This window comes from Gobius niger, assembly GCF_951799975.1.
Source record: "Gobius niger genome assembly, chromosome: 18".
NCBI classification, from domain to species: Eukaryota; Metazoa; Chordata; class Actinopteri; order Gobiiformes; family Gobiidae; genus Gobius; species Gobius niger.
Window position 1 is genome coordinate 16,232,589 of NC_136869.1, and position 21,843 is coordinate 16,254,431.

The following is a 21,843-nucleotide window of genomic DNA, read 5'->3' on the forward strand; positions in this document are numbered from 1 at the left end:
GCTCTATTGCTACATCATATTTTTTTTGGTCAATTTGTAACAGCTTCATAACCAATCAAAAACCATCCCATTTCTGCATTGCCTCCCCCTCAGTAGAGAAAATGAGAGAAATCAGTTTGGCCCAAATGCTAGATCATATCCCTGATATTTTCCCCAGCTATTCTTGGATAATAAATCACAGTGATTTCACGCTTGCCCCAGCAGCTTCTCAGCAGCCTGTCATCGGCGGGGTTAGAAAGGCATGCGTGCTGTAATGTTATTGGATACACAAAATCATTATGAGTGAAGGTGGATGTCGATAGCAGCAGAAGTGGATTAGACAGTAAATATGGGTCTTGAAGATGCCCGCTGACCCTGTGGTTTCATATGATCCTGAATGTGGCTTACATGTGCTGGGAGGCGTTGGGGAAGTGTTCCGCATACTGCGGCGCAGAGTCCTCCGGGCCGTGGGGGGCGGCGTGACTGATAACCATCATCACAGGTCGGTGAGGGTAGACCCTTTTGGACATGCGGAAAAAGTTGATGCTGTCATTGGTGATCAAGTCCGTGAAGTAGTCCTGGGAAAAGAAAACAACCATTTTAATGCTTTAAAAAGGAGAGGGACACAGCAAAAAGTTATTTACGGAGAATACACAACAGCAGCATTGATAAAGTAGCTCACAGCTACACTTTCAATCACGGTGACATGTTTTCCTCTTGCAGTAATTTTCAAATAAATGGAGAGGAGAGCGGCAGTGAACCGGGGCCACTGAGTGCACTGCTGCACCAATCTGCCGAGTCAACAGCTGGCCGTCTGCCTGAGAGTAAATCCAAGAGTGTGTGTATACAGTGTATGTATGGGCTGCTGCCACATCAGTGACTCTCCCTCTATTCAATGTGACATGGTTTGATGTGAGAGCGGCCTGGTGTCTTCGATGGTATGCCGTTATGACAGCGAGCCCCCTCCTTTGTCCCCTCTGCCCATTGTATCTGTCCTCTTTCATCATTTTGCTCAGCTCAATTTTGTGCAACCCTTTGAGCCAATTTCAATTACATAATTCAACAATATGGGATTACATTAAATAAGACACAGTGAGCCTGCTCAAAGTGCAAAGAATCCAAAGTGATAAATGGTAAGAAGCATCGGGGAGGACACCCAGTAAAAGCAAATCACCTCTTACGAGAGTTTAGATCATTTGTCATGGAAACTTCAGAAAGGAAAAGCTATAAAGAAAAGGGAAATCCCTGGGTTAACGGCACGCCTCGTATTTGCATGGAATCAACCATTTTGTCATTGTAGTTTTATTTTCTATAAAACTACAATGACAACATGGGCAAAAGGGGTTGATACACAGAAGCGGTGACATCAAACACATGATGAAATGCCGTTTTATCAAGTTCTGTTGGGAATATAATTCATACAATGGCTCACGCCCCGAATCAAAACAAAAGTTTCCAGTAGATTAGCCACACTACCTGCAGTTTTGGCATGCCGTGCTGCTGCCTGGCATTCAACGCACGGAAGGGAGTGCCAGCATTTGAATGAAAGGGGAAAGGGTGATTTCCCTGAAATGTCAGAAGTGGGTTTGGCTGGTGCATCCTGTCACTATTAATAGGCTTTATAAACGGGCTCGCTTTAACGGCCCGGTGATGCATATGGCAATAGAGCCTGTGGATTATATGCACCTGGCAAAAGGTACAATTTTACTTGATGCTGCTAATGGTTCAATAATATGGGCAACTGCAGCCAAATGTCCAGGCAGGTCAGAACAGAAGTGATCCTTAAAGCAGACATTCAAAGTGTAAAGTATAACCAACTGTAACAGGGAGACTATCAATATGTGGCAGCTATTAATGATGTGATATTAAAGCCACACTGCAGAACATTGGTCTGGGGAAAGGCTTAAAGTACTTTAGAAGTACTTTTTTTTTTCTATTTGTGTGAAATGTGATGGCTTTAAACACATTCAAAGTGAAGAAAATGGCACTCCAGGTCCAGTTACTCTTCATCACATTCCAATAGCACCTGGTAAATCCAACTCGGGCGAACTCGCCATCCGGACTCTATAGAATAAGTGGAACAAATCCTTAATCAAAATGTCAAATAAAAGTCCTGGATCTAAAGGCGTCAACCTCAATGAACTCATCCTCCCACGCACGGAAAAACTGAGCGCATTTCTCTTCGAATCATGTGTGATTCGAGCAGCTGCGATCTCTGTGGTCCTCGCAGGTCGAAGACACCCATAAGCCCTCCCCCCCCCTTAGCCTGAAGTAGATTCATGGGTTTTCACAGTCAACAGCAAATAGTGTCCATTTGGTTAGTCGGCCATAATATGCTGACCGAGCCCTTACACTGTAAACACTTTGGCGTGAGTGAGTTTGCGCCCCAGTCCGACTTGGCACAGGAACAGCGGCGCTAACATTCGGGTGTCGTTTGGACAGGCCTTTTTGACACAGATCCAAAACTCTTCCTCTTCAATTCCCCATGTCTTTAATACCTCACTGCCTCGCATAGTCTCAGGCGAAGCTATGAAAATAAATTGAGTACTTGGTAAACACTCGGGGAGGCTGATGAGTGAAGGCCACAAAAAGGCCACCTTAGTCAGCAGAAACGCCAGAAACTGAGGCGAGTGTTAATTTCGGACAAAAATCTCTAAAATTGGAGGTTTTGGGATATTTAAATTTTACAGCGTCTGACTGCTGAAATGTATCATAATAAAAGGCAGAGAGCACCGACGCCACACGGAGTCAGCGCATTCCCTGTAATCCGCAGATAAGGATCCCTGCCAGCCTAGATAATAATCTTTGATACGGCTACTGTCTGTATTTAGCAACCCGGCGCAACCTCCAATTTCATCTCACGCAGTCTTCATATTAAGTCATACTGGGGGGAAACAAAGTGTGATTGAGTTAATGGGACTCCCTTTAAAAAGAAATTATGGGAACACATACCTTAGCGTACTCAGCGCCGTGTTTCTCCTTGTAACCATTTCGACAGACGGTATAATTATAGAAGCGGGAATTTTTGATCAATCCAACCCATTCGCGCCACCCAGGAGGAATGTAGCTGCCGTTGTACTCGTTGAGGTACTTGCCAAAAAAGGCTGTCGGGAAATAGGAAAGGAAAGTGAGTTGTAAAAGAAATCATAGGTCATACCGAAACTATAGCATACCTCCTGCGTGAGCTTATCTGTGCGCATTAAAGCAGCACGATAGGAGAGAGTAAAAAAAAAAAAAAAGCTCTATTCGATGAAGATCTTGAATATTGTGAGAATAGAGCAATGTTTTACTTAAAGTGCATATGACAGGTTAAAAGTTAAAAGTTAAATTATCATTTCATTTAACCGAAGCAGCAATTTGAAAGAAGAAATGTTGGCCAGAGAAGTTTTTTTTATTTGAATTTTTAAGCTGCTGACAGGAGGTGACATGTAAAAGGTAAAGTTCCCATTGCAGTTTGACTTAACATGGTCGGCACGGCAACAGTTTAAAATCGCTTGCCTTCATCTATGTCACTTCCTGTCAGTTTCCAATAAGGAAGTGAAACTATAAACTTCACAAAAATGGCCAAACTAAAGAAAATTAGTAACAATCTTTAGCAAAATCTTAAATATAATTGTGCTAAGCAATGTTTTAGCAAAAACTGTGTCTAATGTGCCATATGCACTTTAACCATGTCAGCACAGTTCCACTAATTTACACATTTCTTTCCAGTAGTTTGTGTGACTTAAAACAATACTGAATCAGGACTAAACTGAACTTTTGCACAATTTTAAGCTACCATGCATTGTAGTTTTAGGCCATGCTGCAAAAAAACCAATGTGTCAAAGACCTTGGAAATGTATGGATATTGCATCATTAATATTGCAATAACAATATATGGTGTATCTCTAATGTGCTTGTGTGGTAGAGGCCTTACTTTCTTGTGTAGGCTGGGCAAAGAGCCAGCCTGTTGCAGAAAAAGCTAATTGCACAGAGAACTAAAAAGGCGTGCTGCAGCCTCTGGACCCCACTGGGCCGCCCAGTGCAGCGCCTGCCCGTCACTCACACATACGCGTTCTGATGGGGCATGACAAGGAGCTGGCACACTCCCCATGTTTGCATTTCTCACAGCCAGACATAGACACAGGCTTACGGTAATTTCTCTATTGATCAACACGAGGGCAATGCCAGGGCAAAGTTTAAGCTGGATTTGTCTATAGAGCCTGTTGGCAAAGGGCCCGGGGTTAGAGAGGGGTTGTGGAAACCAAGTGTAACGTGTGGACATACCCGTTCTGTAGCCGGTGTTGTTGAGGTAGACGGCGAAAGAGCGTGGTTCGTGTTGAGCTTGCCACGAAGGGGACGAGCAGTTCTCATTGTTGGTGTAGGTGTTGTGGTTGTGGACGTACTTCCCCGTCAGCATGGAGGAGCGAGACGGGCAGCACATGGGGGTCGTCACGAAGGCATTGGTGAAAGACGTGCCGCCATCTTCCATGATTTTACGTGTTTTGTTCATAACCTGCAGAGACCCTGGGAAAGTAACAGTCATGTCAGATCTGTTCCTGAAAACAACATATGTCGTGATAGTCGTGACCATGATTTAAATCTTATCTTATTTGTTGGACACATTTTAGTACACTGAATAAATGTGTTGTTTCACAGAGCCGAGTCTTTTGTAGCCTCCAAGTGCTAAAATAATAATTATTCACTATGTTAATAGACCAGATGGCCATTCTGCACCGGCTTATGGCCTCTGTTTAATATTTCATAGATGAAGACCACAAGCCAGCTACAAAGAGTAATGTAGTGAAATTAAATGTGCACTCAAAGGCTTATGTAGAGAATGTTTGCCGCTCAAATGAAATGAGATGGTATTGAGAAACAGCAGGAAAATGTTCTTACCCAACTCCACGTCTTGGTCGTCGGTCATGATGAGGATGATGTTGGGCCGGATGTTTCTACGGTCTCTTTGGATGCGCCCCCTCAGCCCTTGGGACCTGGTGGTGAAGGCACAGCCTCCTGGAGCCCAGTCTAAGGAGAGCACGGCCATCCAGGCCAGCCACCGCAGCAGCATGGTGCCCGCGCAGCACACAGGAGGGCAGAGCTGGGATTACTGCAGGGCAGGAGGGAGGCCACTCGCACTGCCGCTCCCGACGCCACGGTCAACTGCAACAAGGAGAAATGAAGAGTTGTGGAAGTTAGGAAAAGGGACTTTCAGAAATACATATCAGAAAAACACATGAGCACCACTGAAACTATACTGCCTAACTTTCTCAAGTAGAAAGTAAACTGCAAGCACTACAAAAGCAAGGCATTCTCACCATCAAAAAGTCTCCAAACGCCTTTCTACATCCTCCTGTACTTTCATGCACTCTGTTCCTCTGTCCCTCAGCCCACTGTCACACTCTGGAAGTCTCCATATCCACTGAAGAGATGTTGTTCAGCCAACTGTGCCGTGAGAGCACCATTGGCTGACCACTCTCAAACACCCACAGCCACTGTTCGGCATTAGCCAATCCCGGGGCACCTTCCGCCTGTCACTCAAAAGTCAACCCCTGGTGAGTCAAGCGTGACAGAGGCTGGTGGGGAGGATGGGACCACACTGAGGGGGAGGGGGGCCAGGGGCACAGAGGCGGAGAGAGGGTTCTGCTACATTAACCCCAATGCCACTGTCGCCAATCACACATTATCACTGAGTCATCGTAGCACTTTGAAGCCTCCTGCTCTTTTCTGGAGTCACGCTTGACCATGAAGCCTAAACATCCTGTCTGCAACTACAAAGATCGTTACAGTAGAGTTTGGCCAAGCCCTGTCACAACTCAATGTAGTGCCACATCGAAGCATATTTCAGAGCTTAGATCATATGTAGCAGAAACACTGAAGGGCATGTTCTGAAGCATGAAGCTGTAATAATGCATCGTCCATCAGCGCCTGTGGAAACAGGGCTCCATGCTGTTCTCCTTTCTGAGCTAATGGCCTGAAAAGCGACAGCAGGTCCATGACACCTGAGCCTGGTACTACCCACTGGGCCGCTCCAGAAGCAGATTTAGCCCAGATTTGCATTTACTATTATTGCCCATCAGTCAACAGCAACACTGGGATATTTTATTCAACACATTAAGGAAGACGGACGATAAGGAGAAGGCAGTGCACTCATTACTCTATTAATTATTCCTGTATTAGAGTCAAAGAGCAGGCTTTTTATAGTTGGCTGCCGTGCCCCAGAGCGTCAGGACCAGCCGCCCAGTCATCACAACATGCCTGTGCAAACACTGGCTCCATTTGGACAAACATGCCTCCAGCGCAGGGTGGCAGAGTGCACAGCAGCTCAGCCTGAATCAGACACAACACAACTACTGCACCAACAAACTCTGACATACTGAAGCACATATGATCTGCTTACTCAACAAGCACATGTGAATTGTGTCTTCACTGTGCACTGGACAGACAACTACTGTAATATTTGCCGTAGTCTTAAAATTCAATTTAGCAAGCAGTACCTCTCAGCAACGGTGTGTTCATGCAAAGACAAGAAGTGAGAAAACAGACAAGGCGGCGCATTGTGGAAAGAGACACAAACCTTGTGGCGCTGATGTGGTTAGCCTTGGTGTTATCAATAGCTACACTGTGTGGGATGACTGAGACGGCAGGGCTAATAAAGTGGCATGCATAATGGCCTTCCGGATGTAGATTGAGGCTATGAGAGCAGCCCTCCCTCTGCCCTTTAGGTTACCTCTCGTCCTAACTCAATTTCACCTGATCCACTTTCCACAGGGTCACCCGAAGTTCACTTATGAGGACCTCCAGTAATGGCACACATAGATCATCTGACAACTGTCAATTTCAAAGTCAGAGAAATCAGCAGAGTGGCTTTTGATGAAGCTTTCCTTATGACAAATGGGCTGTGCCATGTGTGAAGTGCTCTGTCGTGGTGAGTGTTAAGTCTTACTTATCTTATCTCTGGTTTCCTGTTTAAATAAGTTGTACTTACCAGCCTTGAGCCTCAAGTGTCAACTGATGTGGATGTAAATATTGTTTCAAAGCCATATTTCACAGCTATTACAAAGTGAGGTCATGGAAGCACAAAGGCTGCAGAGTGCATTGTGCAGTGTGACGGTCAGGTGACGTTTTGTCGTCTCGCTTTTGCAGAAACATTGATTCACAATGAACCATAGAAAATGTGAAGACTTCGGCTTTTAACGGCCACCATTCAGTGAGTGAATCAGGTCAGTTCTAAAGAGTTGTGTTTTGTAAACATGGCTGACAAAGTGTTATCCGTGCGCTGTTCTTGCCCAGGGGCACTCTTGTGGATAAGAGCTAGTGAGAGATCTGCACCACTGCAGTCGCACAGGAAAGACACAATAGAAGAAGTGCTCAAAGATGTTCCAAGCCTTACATGTGTTACAGCCCCTTTATTTTTAATTAATGACTTATGACTTGAGAACAGCACGATCCAAGTGAGCAGACTCCTTCCACACATCAGCTGTACACACAAGGGGTCTTTATTCTCGGACTGGGAAGCTCATAGTTTCTTCTTCCTCATTGTTTTGGAGGATTAGCACTAATGACCCTTTAAATGGGCCTTTGCAGCAGTCATCGCGGTTAAGCCTGGGGAGGAATACTGCGGATGGACGGAACATAAAATGCCCAATGGTTCAAAGGCCTTGAACAAAAAGGCCAGTATGGACTGTAGGGACCCACAGCTGGCAGAAACATAAAAAGATTTGCAATTTTCAGATTAATGGCCATCAACACTGGGACTTTTAGAGCACCTCAGGATTCACTAATCTCTGCTCTCATAGTTTTTTCCACTTGCAGAAGAAGTCTCCCTCCTTCCTTCGGCACAGGCGGCACCGCTGACTCGGAGCGGCCGCTGTTGGAGACAGCTGTGCTTTGTGTGCGGAGTAAAGCGGAGCGGACTGGGACCACTGCTTGTGTAACCGCGCAGGGCAACAGTATTTGGCTGGCTGGCAGTTGTGCCCTTCACTTAGTGCCTCAAAACCGCACACCCCGCTGCACCCTGACCCTCCCCTGACCCGCGTGGTAATATGGCTTTGATGGCGGCTTGTTTAACCTAACCTCAGCAACCTGAGGCTACCCACACACAGGGGTTAAGAGGGGAAATTCAGAGGGAAGGAGAAAATTAAGTCAATAGGGGCGCACAGAGGAAGTCGGAATGTAACAGTATTTGTCACAGCGATGGCTAACAAGTTGAACAGGCTGAAAGGGAAGGTACAAAACATCATACAACACCTAAAGACTTATGAACCTAGAATAACTAAGGTTTTAAGTAACAATTTCACAGTGAAATGATTTAGACCTCTCAATCACAGCAGTGCCATTGTTGAACACTCATAAAAGCTACATAAAAACATAAACAAACTAGTATACACTTTCAGTTCCAACTGTAAACACTTGGAACAACATGGTTTTCAGGGATTAGACAACTGCCATCGGGCCCAAGGTAATACAGTGTTCAGAGGTGAGCGGGTTCGCATTCCCCAATACAAGATGCAAGTCAAACCCAAACCAGATGCAATGCCTGGCTAAAGTAAATCAGCCATTCATAAAAAGCCCCGTGCTATTAGGGACAATGGGTATTTCAAAGCACATCAAATCCCCTCTTATTCCTATCCATTCTCTTGCTCTCCCTCGCCCTCACGGTTTGCCCTGGCCATCTCTAAGGCGGCCAAGTCATACAGGAACAATGGTAAAGGGAGCGGAATGGCATAGTATGAAGTCGGCTGGCTGTGACTTTATACTGACGACTATTAGAGGCAAAGATATAAGGATTTACAGCATGTCAAGGAGGCATTTATAACTCCCATTTCAACTCCGTTGTCTTTGGTTGAAGCGGATGTCTTTCATTATAAACAATTTACACTCTGTAGTCACATGGAAGTGACTAAAGACCTAAACTTGAAAACAACACAAAAGCACATGTGTCATTTTCATTCTCACATCCCCAAAAGTTACAAATTGACAGTCGAACCAAACCAAGTTCACTGAATGGACTAACATCGAGCTGGAGCTCCCCTCTTTTTCTTAATGGATCACCAAACGATTACTGTGTGAAGCAATTGAGAACTTAACTTACCCCACTTTACTTTAGAGGCTCCACTCTGGCACAAAATTACTATATACACACACACTTCAATATAAGACATTTTCCAGTACTCTCTGAACAGGCATGACCTCGCTCCACTGCTAAAACTGATAATCGAGTGCCGTTTCCTGCTCTATCTCTCGCCACAGACACAACAATCTATGAACATTTTTGCACATTGGCTTTTTCTTTCTTTGATACTTTTTCCAAAACCTTTGAAATTGGACCTGAAGACGTTCTGAACCTACTTCAACAAGTGCTACATGTTCATTAAAGATGGAAACGAGCAGAAGATAAAACACCAGTGCTAATACGAGCAGCAAACTTTTTAGTGGCGTCTGATTGCTCCCACTCCGCTTCACAGGGGAAAAAACTATTAAGCGAAGCCTTAGATTAATATTGAGGTTTGTCCAAATATTTCTGTAAACCAGGCGCGTTTGGCTCGTCCCCTGCCACGAAGACTGATGAGGGCCTTTCCACACTGAGAGGGGCCTATGTCAAAGTGCAGCGCGTCCAGCCATCTTGAGGGGCAGGACAGTGCACCCATCGTCCCGGGACCCCTCCGAGCTGAACTGTAGCCCCTCTGTGCCGCTCACACACACTTTGGCTGCGGGCGCGTTCTGGGAAAGGGCTCAAACTGCGGTGGTGTTTTCAGGCTCTTAACTCCGCTGATTTGTTTGACCCAAGACGCCCAAATTGGTGCAGGATCTATGACAAAATTCCATGGAGAAAAAGCAAGCGGAGCAGGGGTGCGGAGAGATCACTGGCTCTTTGTTCCTCCCCATGTTTACGACCGGATAAGTCCTAAAACTGACAGGCCCGTTCGCAATCTTGTAATGTTGCGTGCTGCTATAAAAATTAACAATAGGAGTGCACAAACAAATTGTGAAAGCAGTGGGTTCAGGAAGGTCATATATCCCTCCATTTATTCCGAAGTTTTCATGTCGGAAAGTGTCCTAAACCAACTGCATTTGCTGATACTTTGCAGAATAAAATGCGTTTTTGAGCCGCACAACATCAAATGACTCTTACCCCAATGGCATAAGTTCATATTTGGGGGGGAAAAGACCAGTTTAATGAAGAAAAATGGCCCTATTTCAGTGAAATGTGAACCCTGAGTGCTGGTGGTTTCCCGTGCATCAGTAAGAGACCCTTTGTAGTGCCAAGGCGCCCAGGCCACCCCATCAATATTATGGATGCAACCTATAATGTACAATTAAAAGAATCCTGCTCGCATGGAACTTCAAAGAGAATTTATGCAGGTGGTCTGCGGAGAATCACCGGGGGGACTGTGGAGCCAATGAGGGAAATGATTATCATGCACAAGGCCATTGCAGAAATGAAGAAAAGTGGTCCCATTTATTTGTACGGGAGTGCGTGCATAACATGTGGGCCAGTGCTGGAGGTGGTATGTATTTAAGTGTTTATATCCTGAATGAACACCTTTAAATTAGGCCGTAAACCAAAAAGATCCAATTTTACAAGAGGAAAAGCATATTTACCCTTCAGCGGGGTGAAGGGAAGGTGGGACAGAAAGGGGGTTTGAAAGTTGCAGAAACCACCGCACTAATTCATGGCTGGCTATACCGGCAGAGTATTGCAAAGTAATCAGAAAATAAATGTCAAATGCCGCACGCTTTGAGTAGACACACACTTGTGCAGTTGTATCGGTGGAGTGGGGTTTTAGTAATTAGCCTACACATATAGAATATGTCCTAAGCCACACTGAGAAGCCGACCAAGTATAAAGAGGGTCCATTACAAGTTCAACGCAATTCACTTTAGCTTTTAAACATTAAAGCAGTACTCATGCCCCTAGAGGCCATATGTGCCACTGCAGGTGTTGTAGCACGTTGCGTTTTTTTACTCATTGACTGTCCGTGAGAGTAAATACTACGCTGACAGAAAAGACGGAGGTAGAGGGATATTGTAAATCCAATTACACAATGGAGATCTTTTTTTTTCACTCAAACTTGACTGTAAATACTGTTTAAGTGGAGCTAGCCCACAGTTAGCTTTGTCCGTTAGCCTGTTAGCTTCTTCCATTAGTGCGTATTGGTGGCTCCGACTCGGAGGCAGCGATGTTACAATTGTGGTTTTCTGGCCAGAGACACCAGGGGGAGATGAAATAACCCCCAATCATCCCATTAACACTTGCATTACCTCCAGAGGGACTACGAAAAGAATTTATTAAGGTAAACAAGTTGCTTAGTACTGCTTTAATACAATGTGGTGTAATAGCACGGTGCATGGTGAACAAGCACAAACTTATACATGCAAGTTAACCAGAGTGCTAATATTTTAGCTTTCATTTCTCAATACAAATCTGCCTAAGCCTTAGGGACTTGGGCTGACCCTGGTGCTACTGTAATGGGAGGGAAAAACACGTGAACGAAAGTAAAATTTAAAAGAATAAATATGAGGAAGCGCTTCAGATGAGTGGTGTTAGGGAGTGAAACTTTTTAAGCCATTGTTTTTGTTTTATTGATAGAAGTTTAAATAAATAAGTGGCTGAACTAAATTGAACATCGGCCCGAGTTGGAGTCCAGTCACCAGTTTTGTAAATTATTGTAGATTATCGTAGTTATTGGCTCCGATGGCTGACTTTTGGCATGAAATGTTTTTTTTGTGTGCTCCCATCAAAAACACGTCATCAGTCCATGAGAGAGTCACTCATGGGTGGCTTTCACGTCCTTTTGACACATCAAATATGTAACCCAGATAAATAATTCCCGCGACCACAAAAGAGAGCTATGGCAAATTGCTTCAATGGGTTTCCACTGAGGTAATTGTCAAGAATAAAGAGATTGACTTCTTTTCCATGAAATCAGCAGCACAGTGGCAGCAAAGAGGATGCAGAGCCAGAGGAAACCTGACAGCGAGCGAGCGAGTACAAGCTTAAAATGTTGGATGGTCTTGAAACTTTAATGATTACTGACTTAGGAAGTGCATGTGGAGTAGGTTTTTCTAAAGCTTTGAATTAGTGAAACCACAAGAGTATGAAAAAAAAATGGTCAAATGTGTCGACTTCAAGATTTAGGGGGAAAAAGTGCAATAAGCTGTGAGAGGAAAGCTACAATTACATCACAGTCTTCAGTTCAGGGAGTTCAGGTAGAAATTCATTAGTCTAGTTGACAAGTGTTAATTGATTCAAAGCACTGTCTATTATCTCTGGGAACCAATTAAGTGAAACCCCCCCAGGCCTGAGGTGGGGTCGTCGCAGTCCCAGTATAGTGCTGCTTCTGGCGGTTGAAACTGAACACCTCTTAAATATGAAGCATGTGCAGGCATATTCAGCAGACCCATAGACAAACATAGATGAGAACCAGCCTGCGTGACCCGGGATGCCATAAACTTCTCCACGACACCAACACGATACCGCTCGTAAAAACTCGATTTGTCCCGACTGCACCTGCATCTGCGCCTGTGGGCACATGTGCGTGTATTTGGGTATCACATTCACCGAGTGTCACTCAGTAAAGAGCATGAGTGAGTGAGTCAGGCAGTGCTGACTGCAGACAGACACACAACCTGTAATTTGTACACGGGGAGCTCTCCTTTCTATCGCCTGTGGCACTGGGTGGCTAGAAGAGCATGCCACAAAGTCATTTGTAATTTAATTAATCTGAGCCTGGCTGGGTAAAAATCTCAGGGCAGGCAATTGAGACAGGAGTTTTTGAGAGATTGACTGGTTTCTAACTTTTAGTCAGTGTTGTCAATTCCTTATTACAACAGCTGAAAGACAGTGCATTATGCAAATCTCAGTTTAAACAAGCTTTAATTCAACCCTTCATTCTGTCACTTTGTATCCACGCGGCAATGTCAAACTGTTGAAATAAGGACAAACAGGACCAGGGGCTAGGCCGCAGCACATGTCCAAGTATCCGCAGAGTTCTGCACTTGTACGTGCACACTCCACATGCACGGCATTGGCAAAGCCTGAATGTGTTTGTTCGCTCCGGGGGAGAGAGGAAGAAAAGAAGCAGAAGAGCTGAAACAAACGCATGCTGGCTTCTATTAGTCGAGCTGTGGAGCGCGATGGAGGGGCGAGAGAACGTATTCATTCCCCCTGCCCACCCCTCCCAGCCCTCCTGTCCCATTATCTCCACTCGGGATAGGCCGCAGATGAAAAGGGACAGCCCCCCCAGTGACGGCACTTCTGCCTCCCAACTTTACACCGACGCATTCTGACGGCTGCTTAATTGTACGTGATACAGGCAGGCCTTTCTCTTTCAGATCTAAAACAGATTGCTTCTCCCTGGGGAGGGGATTACTGGACAGGAGGAATGACAAAGCAGGGACAGTGCAGAGTCTACAGAGGGGGTAAAGCTCTACACGTTTCTCTATGTTTCTCTTTGTACATGCGGCTGTCACAAGGAGATTATAGTGTCCATGTGTTTGAGACGCTGCACGTGTGTCACAACGGGACGTAGCCTGCATATCTAACCTCTAATCAGGACTCTTCAATCTCCTCTCCTCACTTTCCCTTCACCTCTGGACTCATCCCTCTTTCACTTACCGCTGTCATGTCATCTTCCACTTCCCCTTTGTCCGTCTTGACCCAGCTTTCCCTTTCGGCCTCCTAAAGCTGTGCTGCGCCTACCACCACTGACATGCCAACAAAAGCTCCTTCGGACATCCCAGGAAAGGCATTACAATCCTCTTTCTCTCCTTTCGCCTTCAGCCACTAACGGCAACCTCACACTTTCCTGTCGCTCCATTCATTCCTGGGCTGAAGCTACAAGGGCCTGGTCAGGGGTCAATCCTGGTTACTGCATAACTAAACCATCGAAAAACACATAAATCATATATACTTTTCACAAAATCACACATTTCGACCACAACTGCTCGTCAAATCCACGCCACAGACAATAGAAAAATACCAGGCTCGCTCCAAGACAGGAGAATGACCTTAAACCAAAACTCTTGGGGGTGCTATTGTGAGCTCCAGATACCAAAATAGAAGTGTGCAAAGTTGCTGCCGGCATTCACATATGCATGCTGTATATCCCCAGAGGCACGTTCTCAAGAGTCAAAAGCTAGGCCTGTGTTTGAACAAACTGAAAGCATTGTTTGATCAGAGAGGACAACAAAGCGCCCGGGAAAGTGGCTGACTCATCTAAAGATAGCCTTTCTGAAGGGAACATGCAGGAACGAATGCGAGCCAATTGCTCCTTGTTCTAATACTGGTCATTTGCAGCGATGGGAGCCGTGCAGACAAAAACCAACCATGCAATCTGGCCGGAATAAAGGAGACTGTCATTAACCTGAAGAGATAAACAAGGGAAGGAGGAGTGGGCGGTTTGAGGAAATCTTTTCCTTTTCAAAAACAGGAACACACACACAAGCTTGTTGCTGGGCTCCAAGCGTACAGCAAACTACCACCTTTGATTTCCTTTGACTCTTCCCTTCAGGATTACTCACTGAGACTCACCTCCCCCCATTGATTTGCATGATGATGATGTGGCAGAGGTTTCCATCAGATGCCCTTCCAGGCAACAACCCCTCATCAGAGCTTGAGGATAATGGGAAATGTTCACCAAGTTATGCCCTCTTGTGGATATAGTGTGTATTGTAAACTACAAACACATCAAACTACTAGACCTTTGAAATGTGCTTGGCATATAGCACAAGATGAAGCAAAAAGAGAAACAAAGACTGATTAAATCATGAGCGCAGCGTTTCCGAAAACAGGGTGAAAGTATTACCCAGACTAAAAGCTGCAGTGAAACCTTCCCAGCCCTGCATAAAATCAATGGGGAACAAATGTGCAGCGCTTTATGTGTCATAACATGTTGATTTAAGGCTTCATGCATTTTTTGCAATTGTCCAACGTCAATGCCTCTGTCTGTTTTCATCAACCGCCGTGTATGAAGTCATGCAGGATGTCTGGGTATCTCTGAATCACTTTGGCTGGCGATTTCAACACGACGCAGTCGCTCCGTGCCTTATCACAAAACTGAATTCCAACTTTTACTGCGTTCCCACATGCACAAAGAGCACAGACTCAGATGATGGCAAAAAAACCGCTACTGGAACAACGTTTGTCTTGGCAAAGCATGGAGCCCTCAAACCTAATTATTTGCAGCAGCTGCTCACGGTCTTGTTTGTAGCAGAGTGAAGCTAAACTGTTTAGAGGATCTCCGCTCTTTTCTCTTGTGAACGGGCGAGTGTGCGCTGCATTTAAAACGTCCCCCCGCGCGACGCTCTGCTGCGCTCCGGGGCAGGGTAATCACAAATTGAATCTATACACCGCGGGGCAGAGTTTAAGTGAAGGGGTGATTTATGGACTGAGCTGGTCGATGCTGAAAGCTTGCGGTTTTTCTCTGGGTAACTTCACTTTGGTTAATGAACTGAATTAATGATTGTTTGCTTTTAATTCTGCTAATTGCGACTGGTGCTGGATATTGGCTTTGAGATGGACCACAGCTTGAAAGTATGCGTAAAAACGACTGAATGCAAATGAACGTTGAAGACCAATAATACAAAACTGTATACATGTAGGTTGAATAAATTGCATTTTTGATAAAGGACACCTTGCAGGGTTTTCAACACTAACATGGCACCTATCCGCACACCATATCTCAATATCTTCAACAGACCTCAAGACATACCCATCCCCATCTCCCGGGGATTTGCAACTAGCAGGAAGTGGAGCTATGGCTGGTTTACCAAAGTAAACACACAAAGAGACAACAGGAGCTTTCACCTATGCAACCAACCTCTCCACAGAGCCAGACTGCTGTCCACAAAACCTCCACAGCTGCACAATCTCTATCCAATCTCTATTTTCACACTGCAAAAAAAAAAGGACTGTATGTATTGCCTTAGATAGCCAAAAGTTAAGTGGGTATTTCCAAAAGTCATGCCTTCTTGACATTTGGGTCGGAAAGCTCTCTTCAGTAGCTCATCCATTCAGTGCAGCCTGACAAGATCTGCCAAAACAGGAGTGTTTTTGGAAGTAGATTTATGAAAACTTATTTGGACCGGAGTGGAGGAATGTTAAATTGTTTTTACATGTTAAATAAATATGCCCTGTTCATTCCCCTTAGGCAAAACTGGCACGCAAAAAAAAAAGCAGGTAATGCCATAATGGGCTTGATGAAAACTTTTTTTTTTTTGGAAATCATAAATCATTTCAGCGGACAAGTTTTCCCCCTAAACTTGCACAAGATGTCACAGGGAAACAAAATCGTAAATCTAAACTAACAGGTGAGCTCTTGTGCATTAGGGCACAAAATATGACATTAATGGAATGCGCTGCCTTCTAATCCACTGAGACGGAGGAATTTGCGACGGAGGGAATTCCTGTCATTCAGAGGGAAAACTATGAAGTCTCCGCACACGCACACACAGAGCGCTGCTGTACGGCGCTGCACACAGACCCGCAGCAGAAGCGAGCTCCGCAACAAATCCCTGCTTATACGGCAGGCTGCGACTCCTTCACTGTGAGCTCAACAAGTCCAAAAATCTGTGCAGAAAAACTAAGTGACAAAAGTTGGGGCAGTACCTGAAAAGGCAGAGGGCGCAGAGCGGTGTCCCAAGTGAGTAGGAATCCTCGGGGTTGAGCTTCTGCGTCCGCGTGTTGCTTCTCTTGCCGGGTCCTGCTCTTGCTCATAGGCAGGTGGGGGGGACACTTCAAGCTTTTTAGGGGCTCAGGGAGTATTGAGGAGGGAAGAGAGAGAGAGAGAGAGAGAGAGAGCGAGGGGGGGGGGGACACGACCACACAGCCCCTTGGAAGACAACCTTCTCTGCGCTAATCCCCGCTCCGATGTGATGACACTCTCTAACCTCCACCATCTGTTGAAACACGTCCCGGACCGGTCGGCAACACTAGCGCAGCACCACTGCCTCCGCGGCCCACCGCTGTTGCTGCTGTGTCAAGAAGCCCCCGCGCACGCTCTCTGCCCAATCACAAGAGGGGCTGCCGGGTAAAGGGGAGGCTGGGACAGAAAGGACACAAGGCAAAGGGAGACACACACACACACACACACACACACGCACGCTCACATTCAGCACACACACTCCGATGCAAGACACTGTGCTGAGAGAGTGAGGCAGGAGAAACCCCCCCCAGTCATCGTAACCTGAGAGGCGAGAGGAGGAGGAGGAAGGGACAGCGAGAGCAGAGAGAGAGAGAGAGAGACCGAAGGGGAGGAGAGAGAGTGGCCAATGCACAATGCCAGAGATAAGAAATAGTCACCAAGAAAGAAGTTACTGTCTGAATTCATGCGCATGTGAACATCTGTCCATTGTGAGGGCAGTCATTGATCACCTATTGACCGACACCTAGATAATGCGTTCATGTCGGACTTCAGCATATTAGAGAAAACATTTCATTAGAAGTTGATTGGTCGTTTCAACTTCTTTTATCACAAACCTCTAAAACTGGATAACTTACCTGCCATAACTCTACTCGAGTGAATTAAAGCCCTCGCTGTTGACATCCAAAAAGGATAGAGTGACAGTGACTGGGGAAGTTTGTTTTCCCTTGGCAACAGCGCCCCTAAACAATTAGCAGGGCTGGTCAATATAGACACAGGAGATTTCTTTCTTGTCAAGTCAACTTCAGAGAGTTGTATTCCGCTATGAGCGTATATAGTGCAAATATCCTAAAGGCCAGTGGTTCTCAAAGCTAAAGCTAAACAAACATGGCAAGCCACAGATGGGGGGGGGGGGGAATCCAATTAAATGAAAATCCTATTATAATCAAATACACATTTTGTTTTGAGTTCTGTTGATTCAGACATTCATTAGGGATGCTCAGTTTCTTTAGTTGATTAATTGCTTTATTTAAAAATGATCAAATACCTTAACAAGCTGTATAGGAAATAGAAAAAAAGCTCTTTCTGCCATGAATTTTAATGAACCGTGATAATAAAGTAGGATGATCAACTCAAAACAGGAAACTCAATAGTACTTCATCATCCGTCAACTAACGATTACCTGTTAGTATTTCTTTTATCGCTCCAGCCCCCGTCAGCGACCCACCCGTTGGGAACCACTGATCTCAGCCCTGAAGATAAGAACCCTGCACATTTATTTGACTTGCTGACGTTACTTAGCAGCTCACATAAAAGCCTTAAGAGACACATATAAACTTCTCCCCCGTCTGTGACCCCCTTCGTCCCCTGCAGCTACGGAGTATGTGGTCCCGAAGAATCGGAGCTCAAGTGGCCATAAAACGCCCGCATTGGCTCCGCGGTGGGACTGCTGTTGGCACTAAACTGTTACATCTGCAACGGCACGGCCCGGCGCAGGCAGGCGGCACCCCTCGCACCTACGTGTGATAAATCCTTACTGTCCCACGGCTGCATTCCAGGCCATCACCACCTATTGCCTTAAGTTAAAGAAAGGAGGGCAGAGGGGAGGACACTAAAATTACAAAGCTAAGACGAAAGAGAGAAAGAGGAAAGCAGTTGAGATAAGCAGCGGGGTTGGGTTTTTTACGGCGGGATGGCAGCGCAGCGAGAAAGAGAAACTGTGGCTTTTTTTTTTCTTTTTTTATGGCTAACTTTACAAAAAACACATTGAGGGGAAAGACATTCATCATTTTGTTGAGCCACTGTCCAACTCGCTAAGCCATTAAAAAAGGATTACGAGACCTGGGCTTCAAAGGCTGGCACTAATGAGTCGATGCTTGTTTGATATCCCGCAGAAGCAGAGAAGAGTTAATCAGAGGTGTGACATCATTTACATACTAGAAGAAGCGTCAACTTTCCCCCCCTCCCTCTTTCGCTGCCCTTTGATGCATCCTTGTGTATTAGTTTGATCAATGGCTCGGCAAAACAGTACGGAGGTGTGAATGGGACCTGGGAGGTCACGGGAAACTTGCCCTCCCCAAAACACGCTCAAAATTTACAGTCGGGTATCGCTTACCAATCCGATTACGCTGCACAAACACGCAAATATCAGAGCCCCCCCCCCCCCATCTTGATCCCCCTCAAGGTTCACTTACAAGGATATTGGATTAAACTAGATAAAGCCTATTTTGTACCCGGGATGTGAAACTCTCCGTAGCCCCGGCCTGATGTTTGCTACAGCGGCGAAGGAGAGAGAGAGAGAGAGAGAAGGCCCTTTGAGGGGGGGGGGACAGGGCTCAAATTAGATTAGCAAAATTCACAAAGACTGTCCCGTACGAGCCCCTCCTGCACGGGCACACACGCACCCCCCCGTTCTCACGGCCGAGAGGTTTCCAAAGGGCCTTCAGGCGGGCCAGGGGCTACCAAATCCCGGCGCTCTTTACTGGATTAAAAGATGGCCACCCCACAGAGGAGAAGCAGTGTTTTTGCAAGCGCTGAGAACATCTGTAAATAACAGAATCCCATGACGACAGAGGGTGATAGTTTTGACAGAAAACAACCTGGAAAAGAGGACGTGGCAACTGTTAAGGCATGGCCAGATCTAATCAGCATTTCACTTTTCATTTCTTCTGCAGTGACACAAAAGCAGGGATTGAGGGAGGTCTATTAAACAGCCTGATCTTATGAATGACTAAGTGACCTGTGGGGGGTCAAACTGAATCCAAATTCAAAAACACCTCTTAAAGAATTGATGTAATGTACGATAAAACACATTTGAAAAGAAGAGTCTAATTGGGCTTTGCGCTTTAGTATGGACATGTTGTTCATGAGTTTTGAAAAATGTTCCCGAGTTTCCCGCAGCCCGCCATGGGCCGGCGTGCAGGTGCAGGCAGGGGCCAGTGCTGGGGGGCTGCTCGGTTCACTAACCTCATTCTCCATGGCTAACTGAGATACACAGAAGTGTCATAGCTGTGATCCGGCCTCTGTGTCAGTATGAAGGGAGCGGAAGCAACAGATTATAGCCTGAATATGAATGAAAGATGATTGAATGGGTATAGAAAAGAAAGAAATTCTTGATAGAAATGGTTGGGAATAAGAATCCATGGACCACTGTTGATGAGAATTGGTTTGTTTCACTTTCTGCAGCAAGTTATATATTTTAAACTACTGAATTAGTGCAAAGCTTGCTTGTAGTCTGGTTAGATCAGGGGAGTCCAATTAATCTTTTAGTCGAGGGCCACATACCGACCAATACACAGTGAAAGGTGCAGGGCCACAGACTTAAAAAGGAAGAAAGTGTGCAGCTTTATTACAACAGGTCCCAGAATTCATAAGTGATCTTTCCGAATTTAATCAAGCAGCTAATACTAATCTTGATGCAAGTCCAGAAATGTGCTCATGTGCTCATGCCACAGGGCCACAGCTGAGAGGAGGGGAGCCCCAGCGTGCAGCAGGGAGGCAACAGAGGACACGCACAGTTGGTTATGAATGCGCAGAGGAGAAATGAAAGGCACAGGACGGGACGGCGGAGGGGGGAAACAAGAGATATATGTACAGTAGGGACCAGAAGCAGCAGCAGCAAGGGTAAAAGAAAAAATAACACGGCCCGTCGGGGGAGGGGCGGGGACCCGGTGGCAGCTGAACTTGCAGGACATGCGTGTGGAGCACTTTCACAGAGCGGTCTCCCTCCCGCTGGGCCATACATGCGCCCCTACGCTGCACACGAAAACCCCACGCACGCACACATGCTCGGCTTCATCTGTCACAATAATGCATACAGTTCAAGAGTGATTAATTACCTACTGGCGCATTTAGATTCATTTGGGAATATCGTAAGATTGGTGTGTTTTATCACTTTTTTGTGTAGGTCGCTGGTAAGTATAGCATGCTCAAGGTTTTAACCAAATATAGTAAATGTTTTGTGAGCTCATGCGATGTAGAAGTACACCTCATCTTCCCTCATCTATTTCATATAAAAAATGTGTTTAAAGATTTGCAAAGTGGCTTTCCAGACACAACACCCTGTGATCAACTTGAAATATACTATGTATGCCCATGACTAATCCATCAACAAATACTACAGTGGCAAAGTCTCATGTGCCTTGTAGTTACATGGCTTTTATCATGTTGTATATTGCAAGTGACAAACCAAACAGCGATGCATTTATATTCAAAACGTGTCCGAATTCAAAAGACTCTCGATTTTGACAAGTCTATTGATGAAAGAGTGTGAAAGCGGTCGACAGGTAGTTCCGCAGACAAACGCAATGCGCTCGCACATAATGAAGCTATTAGCAGCAACCTGAGATCAACTGTTAGCTAATGGTGATAGGATTTAGAGGCCCGTTCATAATGACATACAACAACACGCTTGAGCCAGGAGCCAGATGTGCCTTTCCTTCAAGAGCAGAGCGAGATGCTGATCAAATGCAGCTGAAAATGCGAGAGTAAACTTACTACGGTTTTGTGTGTTTTACCAAGTTCAATCAAGGAATCAAACGGCGAGGAAGAACAGCACCCATTCATGTTCAATTAAAGAGATACTGATTGGCAAAAGCAATTATAGGAGTTTGACAGCCGACGTGGAACGACTTAAAGACACATTTCTAAGAATACATAGGAACAATATGACAGTAGAGCAGTACAGGGGGGAACAAAAGGCAATTACAGATAGACCACCAGAGCAGCAGTTTTCTGAGCTAGATTAGGACTTCTGCTAAAGTGAAGGGAACTGATAGCTTGTGAAAGCCAGTGCTATCATTTTCCTGATCATGAAAACTGCAGAATGATGGAAGTGACTCAGGAGTGCGCCCTCAAGGCTCTGCGCGAGGCTGAGAAGCAGTCCTGGAAGACGAACAGATACAAGATACTGCAGATTCACCGGGAGATAGTGCTAATCACTGAGCTCCAGGATGACAGACGGTCTGACGGGCAAAACAAAAGGATCAGCGGAGTGACCAGTGTCTGCGGACAAGCCTCC

The 21,843-nt window shown here is 45.6% G+C and overlaps 1 protein-coding gene across 4 annotated transcripts in view; it reads right to left on the reverse strand.

Moving 5' to 3' along the window:
* Positions 1–17,131, reverse strand: part of sulf1 (sulfatase 1) — a gene marked incomplete at its 3' end in the record, with an annotated part of 32,084 nt that extends 14,953 nt beyond the window's left edge. For all 4 annotated transcript variants that reach the window (XM_079575862.1, XM_079575861.1, XM_079575864.1 and 1 more), the window contains exons 1-5: positions 16,571–17,131; positions 4,858–5,121; positions 4,246–4,485; positions 2,932–3,083; positions 388–557 (exon numbers count right to left, since the gene is read on the reverse strand). In XM_079575862.1, coding sequence (XP_079431988.1) covers positions 388–557; positions 2,932–3,083; positions 4,246–4,485; positions 4,858–5,029 — 734 coding nt within the window. In that variant the 5' untranslated portion in view covers positions 5,030–5,121; positions 16,571–17,131. The remainder of the gene's footprint in view (positions 1–387; positions 558–2,931; positions 3,084–4,245; positions 4,486–4,857; positions 5,122–16,570) is intronic.
* Positions 17,132–21,843: the final 4,712 nt, after the last annotated feature.